The sequence below is a fragment of the Myotis davidii genome, unplaced genomic scaffold, assembly GCF_000327345.1.
Source record: "Myotis davidii unplaced genomic scaffold, ASM32734v1 scaffold495, whole genome shotgun sequence".
Classification (NCBI taxonomy): domain Eukaryota; kingdom Metazoa; phylum Chordata; class Mammalia; order Chiroptera; family Vespertilionidae; genus Myotis; species Myotis davidii.
In genome coordinates this window covers 603,940-611,348 of record NW_006286239.1, presented here as the reverse complement: position 1 = coordinate 611,348, position 7,409 = coordinate 603,940, and the positions used below count along the sequence as shown (strand labels likewise).

Genomic DNA, 7,409 nt, shown 5'->3' with positions numbered 1-7,409 from the left:
TGATCATGAAACGACGAGAATGAGCCAGAAGACATGGCAAAGTAATTTTGCTTCATGATAACGCACCATCACACACTTCAAAACCAGTTAAAAACACGTTAAAAGATCTTGCCTGGGAAGTATTAATCCACTGACCATATTCACCAGACCTTGCTCCTTCAGATTACCACTTGTTCCAATTGAGGGCACACGCACTCTCTGAGCAGCACTTCAAAATGTACGAAGAAGTGGAAATTTGGTCTCTGAATGGTTTGTCTCAAAACAAGAAAAGTTCTATTGGGACGTTACCCATAAATTACCTGAAAGATGGGGGAAATGTATAGCCAGTGATGGACATTACTTTGAATAAAGCACTTTTGATGTTTCTCTTGAAATTATCGTGTTTTCTTTGATTACAAAATCCGCATTATTAACCGGTACACCAGGTATACATATATGCATACAAGTTCATTGGTTGATCACTTCCATCCCTCCCCTGTCTTCCCTCTGATGTTCAACATTCTGTCCATTGAATTTTTAGAGAGAGTGGAAGGTAGGGGAAGAGACAGAGAGATAGAAACATCGATGTGAGAGAAACACATCAACTGGTTGCGTCCTGCATGCACCCCAACCAGGATCAAGCCTGCAACCGAAGTATGTGCTCATGACTGGAATTGAACCCAGGGCCCTTCATTCTGCAGGCTGGCACTCTATCCACTGAGCCAAAATGGCTAGAGCCATACTGTTCCCTTTTTAAGAGAATTTAAGATTGTAACTCTCAGATTTCCTCATTTGTGCTTATCATGAAATGTATCTAACTATATTAGGTCTGTGTTTCTTTTCTTTGAAAATAAATGTTGAGGTACATTTCAAATAATAATAGAAAAATATAAGGAAATTTTAGCTATTTAAAATAGATCACCTCTGCTAAAAGTTATTCTTGTTTGTAAAACTAAGATTAAGACAGTAATGCTTATTAGGGTATACATATAATAAATTATACAAATAAGTATAATTTTTATTATAGTTTTAAAAAAGTAGAGGTAGAAAATGTCTTTATGAGGAGAAATTGGCTAGGATTGAAAATCTGTTATCTCTAATCGAGATTACCTTTAAACTCTTAAATTTCTATATTAATTACACCTAACAAAAACTTCAACTCATATTCAACTTATAGTAGATTCTTCCAAAGTATTATGTTGGCTGAATTTTTAAAAAAGCAATCCTTTTAGCTTCAATAAATATGCATAAATATTTAAAGTTACAGAATTTAACCAATGGGCAAACTGTACTTTCAATTTAACAAAATTATAAATAAACATAAATCACAGTGGAAAATACATATTAAAACATACTAAAAACAACAACTCTGAATGCCAAAATACTATATCAAAAATAAAATTAACTTTAGCAGTTAGACACAATTTTACAAAAATAGTTTTAATGAGTCCACCAACCTAGTATTTAGATGAGGTTCCAATATTTCCCGAACATGCTCAGGAAATTTCCTCCACAATTGGTGACCTGGGCTGTCGGTCGGCATCTCTCTACAGTCATAAATTGAAAGTAACTCCTACAAATGCATATTTTACATTTTTAAATCTCTAATAAAGATGATAAACCTTTACATTCACTAACATTCCACATATGATAGTTATAAATAATAGAATTATAAAATGGGGTTATGGACCTGCTTAGGACATTTATTTCAGTGCTTAGAACCATTTAGGTGACTTATTCAAGGTCACAAAGCTATGGTAATATTTGAACATGAAGTTTATATTTTATATATAATATGTATTAAAATATAAAATTGAGATGTATTTGGAAGAAAAATATTGAAATTTCCTATATTTTCAAAAGTATAATTCTTAGAATTTAACCATTTTTGAAATTTTTGCTTGTTATATATTTATTTATTTTTAATTTATCACCATTTCTGAATTTTAATGAAAGCAACTAATAATCCACAATTCAAAAATTCACAAAATATCTCAAATTCTAGATATAAAATATTGAGCTTAAAATTTTTAAAAAATAAGATGCAAATGTTAAAAGATCAATTTACTATTCAAGCCCAGGAATTAAATGTTTATATTTTACCTTCCTGAAAATAAAATTATTGGGATTTTATACATGAAGAAAAAATCTTTTATCTCTAATATCAATCTTCAAAACTAGACAAATATGTTAGTGTTTTGTATCTTCCATCATATATTACTTTCTTTCAAACTCCATTAAAAATGACCATATGCATAGCTTTATCCTAATACTTAGAAAATATAAGCATTATACAGCAAAATGTATTTTATATTTAGTATTTTTAAATTAAAGTAAGGAAATATGTGAAAAGTCCAAATACAGAAATATCCCAAACTCACTTTCATTTAACTTTAAAGTGTTATAAAAATTTTATTTGAAGTCAGCTTTCTCTTAGGTTTGGCAAAGTTGCTTTAGCTCACAGAAGCTCTCTTCACCAACCTTCAGTGACAGACTTACTAATTCCCCGACTTTTGGTTTTCAGGACCATTTACACTGAAAAATGCTAGCATACTTACAATTGCAGACCTTGCCTCATATTTCATTGAGAAAACAGAAGCAATTAGCAGAGGCCTCTACAACTTCTATCTTCATATCTACTCAACTTGGCAATATCAGTATCACTGCCCACATGCTCTTTTTTCTTGTTACTACAGATGGATTGTTTTTCTTGTTAATTAAGGTTACTTATCTCTTTCACTTCTACACTACGTTCCACATCTCTACCTACTTAAAATAGCATTACATTATCTCCTTCATCACTTTACTCCCTTCTGCTAAACTGTTTCCAAGCAACATATAAGCATTGTTATTTCCCCCACCTTTACTCATTCCCCAGTCACTCTCATTCTTCTACATTCAAGAGTTTCTGTAATTTCTATAATTCCCCTCTTCCCATATGTTCTTTAAAATACTCTAACAAGGCTTTCTATACTCCACTGAAACTGCTCTAATCAAGGTCATCAATGACATTTATGTTACGAAAGCCAAGTCAATTGTCAATCCTGTAATCAGCATTTAATACAGTGAATCACTCCATACTTCTTGAAACACTTCTTTGTCTTCCAAAATACATTATTCTACCTTACTGGAAAATTCCTTCTCAGTTTTAATTGTTCCCTCCTCTTCTCACTCACCTCTCATTGTCCAGATCTCAATTACTAGAACCGTTCTATCAATATTCCCTTTCTTGATCATCTCATCCAGAATCATAGTTTTAAGTACCATCTCTATAATAAAGCTCCAAATACTTATCTGTAACAGAGACCTCTCACCATGAATGCTAGACATGCATATCTAACAAAACAAAAACCTTCTAATTGAAAAAAAAAACATGAAAAAAGAAAGCCACACTGAAAAAGTATTTATTACATGTATGGTAGACAAAGGGTTAATTTACATTATATCCAAATAAGTCTTACATATCAATTAAAAATATACCAATTACCAAGAGAAAAATGGGAAAAGAACTAGAGGAAATTCATAAAAAAAGCAATAAACATATAAAAGATGTTATACCTCTCTCCTAATTAAATGGAAAGTAAAATAAAATGGTAGCATTTTTCATCTGTCACACTGGTAAAAATTTAAAATTTTGATAAAAAACATTTGTCAAGGGAATAGAAACCGGTGAAACTTTTTTTTAATAAAGCTCTGTACTTGCTCTGAGACATTTTAATTTCTGGGTATTTATATTATTAACATATTTACTCAAAGTGCTCAAAAATATAAGTGTGTTCTCTAAATCATTTTTTGTAAAAGCAAAACATTAAACATAATCTAAATGTGTTAAATAAATTTCTTAAATAAACATATATTCATAATAAATACTAAGTCATTGAAAAAAAAAATGAATTGTACTGACATGGAAATTACCCAAGGCAGACTGTTAAACACAAAAGTAAATAAAATTGCAGAATATCATAAGTAATATGATCTCCTTGTTTGGTGGAGAAAATATACATATTTATATAGAGAGATAATTTTTCAAAATACCTATAATAATCTGTTGAGAGGGTACACTTCTGTACTCTGAACTTTTTATTATGAACTTGTATTACTTTAATAACAAAAATATTAGTTAAAAAAATAAGAGTTTCCAAAGTATAGAATTACAAATTTCTTACTAATAGTCAGTAACATAAAGTCAGTAATGACTATATGCACTCTTACTTGAATGGCATAAGCAGCAGAATCTTGAGCTCGGCTATTATCTGCATATGCAAGGTAAGCCCTTGTCAGTTCCATCAATAATCCATAGGCAAAACTCGAATCTTCTACTCCAGTCTCAATAAAAACAAGAAAAAAATCAGATAGTTTGTATAAATTTTTCTAAACTGTACTATATCTTCCATGGTGAATTTAAATTAGAAAAGGAAAGACTAGTAAGGTAAACTAAGTTTGGTAGTAAGGCCAAAATATAATCTGTAGCGAAGACATTAAATCTAAGGCGTTAAAGGCTATTTATAAGATATATTAGAATCATTCAACTTTTACATAACTCCAACAATTTGTGGGTTTTGTCTTTTTAACCCTTAGAAATAAAATTGTAAATATGTCATTTCCTGGAAAAGCTCCAAAAAATAATGTGCACCAATATGTTAAAAGTTCTGTTTAATTTCGTTTTATAGGATTTCGCAGTCATTTGAACTCAGAAACTTTTTTATACACACACTCTTAGAACACTCTGGGAAATTAGTTTCCCATGGAAACACTCAGCAATAAGTGTAAAAATAGTAATATTTACGTAATTAACACTGTGATGACCAATCACAATATAACTTGTGTCTGCACTTAGATTAATTTAAGAAATTTTAAGGTCTGAAAGCAATGTAGAGTTTTAAAATTACTGAAATTAATGTAAGTGCAGATACAAGTTATCTCATGACCAGTCAGCAAGGTGCTAAGTTTTAAGTATTTGTCAAAAATAGATTAGGAAGTTTATTTAAAAGAACACAGCACACTAAACTGGGCTCAAACTTTACTTTTTTGGCTGAAGATCTTTACAATAGTATTAAGGAATAAAGTCAGAAGTTACCTAAATTGCCTAGTTTAGATCAAGGTAGCTAAGAATAAACTGAACAGTTCTTTGTAAATGGAACATAGAAACCTCAATAGGGCAGAGAATTCTTCTTGTCATTCCAAATTACCATTACTTACCACAAATGTAAAATCTTTTCCTTGGGTTTCAGATGTTGAAAAATCTAGTCGACCTGGATCTATTGCCCCCAACTCCCCTAAACATTCCCCACAGAGCAACCGAGCTTGAGAGTTTGCATCTTGGCAACCTTTCAAAAGCACTGTCACCAGCTGTGAGATAACAGGTTCCACTGTCTCACTGTCTGTTGCATATTTTATTAGTTTTTCCTAAAATAAAAAGAGAAAGTTTACACATAGTCCTAAAAACTAGTATATTTTCCTAACTAGGAAACTTTAAAAGATTAAGGAATATCTGACATAAATATTACAAAATTAAATTCTCATATCTGTAGTCTTTTTGGGTAGTTTTTGATGAATTCACATAATATAGTTCACAATATGTTCCAAAGTATTAGAATCATTAAGTGTTTGAAAATTGTAATCATTAATCCATTAAACAGTTACTATTACTACATCAGTATAACTGAGTATTATTACATCAGCATAAAAAAAATAACTAAGCCAAAACCGGTTTGGCTCAGTGGATAGAGCATCGGCCTGCGGACCGAAAGGTCCCAGGTTCGATTCTGGTCAAGGGCATGTACCTGGGTTGCGGGCACATCCCCAGTAGGAGATGTGCAGGAGGCAGCTGATCGATGTTTCTCTCTCATTGATGTTTCTAACTCTATCTCTCTCCCTTCCTCTCTGTAAAAAATCAATAAAATATATTTTAAAAAAAAATAACTAAGACAGTTCTTATCCGAAGTTCACAACCTAATGGGAAATAAGCATGTAAACAAATACTTAAAATATCATATATGTACAATAACAAATATATTTACAAGGTAAAGAAGTAATGAGGAAGAAGAAAAAGAACTCAGGATAGTCAACAGATATTTCAGCAAATAAATCAAGGAGGAACAGCTAGTAGTTAAAATCAGAAGACTGAAAAATATATAAAAAAAAACTACTAGAGAAGGAAAAAAAGATAGTGGAAAGGGTTCTGTGAAAATGATCTTTTAAAAAGAGGTAGGAAGAAAGATTAAATATATGTTGGTTCAAATAATTCTTTTTCATCTACCTCTGTAGGATGCTGTAATTAAAAAAATGTTAAAAACAGATTATTCTAAAGCCAGTTAAGGGTTAGATATTAGATATTGTACTTGTGTGACCACTTTATTTTATTTTTTTATTTTTTTTGTTGTGTGACCATTTTAGATACTTCATTTATATAATTTTCTTTCTAGCAAAGGTCAAACATATATGAACATCTCAAATTCTATGTTAAAATTGATTCAAATTAGAGTAATATATATCAAAAGAAAAAAGAAATTTTATCTCATCTGGAATCTTCAAAATGCAATCACTTAAATAACATTACAAGTTAATTCAGATATAAATACATAAAAAGAGGAACCAATAATCAACAAATAGCTAATATAAAAATTAGACATTTATTCATTTATTAAAATTAGAAAACAGGAAAATAACACTTTAGTTGACAAAGATAAATGCAGGTCATATTCAAGATAAATTATGAAACACTAAATAAAAGATGATTTAAATGATATATAATGAAATACTACTCAACCATAAGAAAAGATGAAGTACTGCCATTTGTGACAACATGGATGGATCCTGAGAATATCATGCTAAGCAAAATAAGTCAGATAGAAAGTCAAGAACCATATAATTTCATCCATATGTGGGATATAAAACTGAAAACAACAGATGAACAAATGAGACAAACAAAAACTCATAGACTCAGACAACAATATAGTGGTTACCAAAGGGAAGGAGAGTGGGAATTAGTAAGGGGGGAAAGGGGGTCAAATATATGGTGATTGAAGGAGATTTAACTTTGAGTGATAAACACAAAGCAATATACAGATGATTTATTATAGAATTGTACACTTCAAACCTATATAACTTCAGTAATCATTGTAACCCCAATAAAATTAAAAATTATATATAGGTATATAAATATATATATCTCCTAAGTCCTTAAAAATGTTTTTACCCTACTTCATACTAGGTTAGAAAAAAATGGGTTTTATTTTTCTGCAAAAAAAGTTGAATTCCAAAAGAATTTTTAAAATGAGTATACTAGAGAAACTAAGATGGCGGCATAGATAAACACCGGGAAATTGATGCCGCTCACAACAATTGATTAATACCTCAGAAACACAATACGGACATCATCCAGAACCACAGGAAGCCTGGCTGGCTGTAACTTCTACAACTAGAAGGAA

The 7,409-nt window shown here is 30.6% G+C and overlaps 1 protein-coding gene across 3 annotated transcripts in view; it reads right to left on the bottom strand.

Annotated features, from left to right (window-relative positions):
* ATR (ATR serine/threonine kinase) overlaps window positions 1-7,409 on the bottom strand; it is a 212,711-nt gene that overhangs the window by 79,884 nt on the left and 125,418 nt on the right. For all 3 annotated transcript variants that reach the window (XM_006757505.2, XM_015559911.1, XM_015559912.1), the window contains exons 22-24: window positions 5,179-5,385; window positions 4,192-4,305; window positions 1,437-1,552 (exon numbers count right to left, since the gene is read on the bottom strand). In XM_006757505.2, the coding sequence (XP_006757568.1) occupies window positions 1,437-1,552; window positions 4,192-4,305; window positions 5,179-5,385 (437 nt within the window). The remainder of the gene's footprint in view (window positions 1-1,436; window positions 1,553-4,191; window positions 4,306-5,178; window positions 5,386-7,409) is intronic.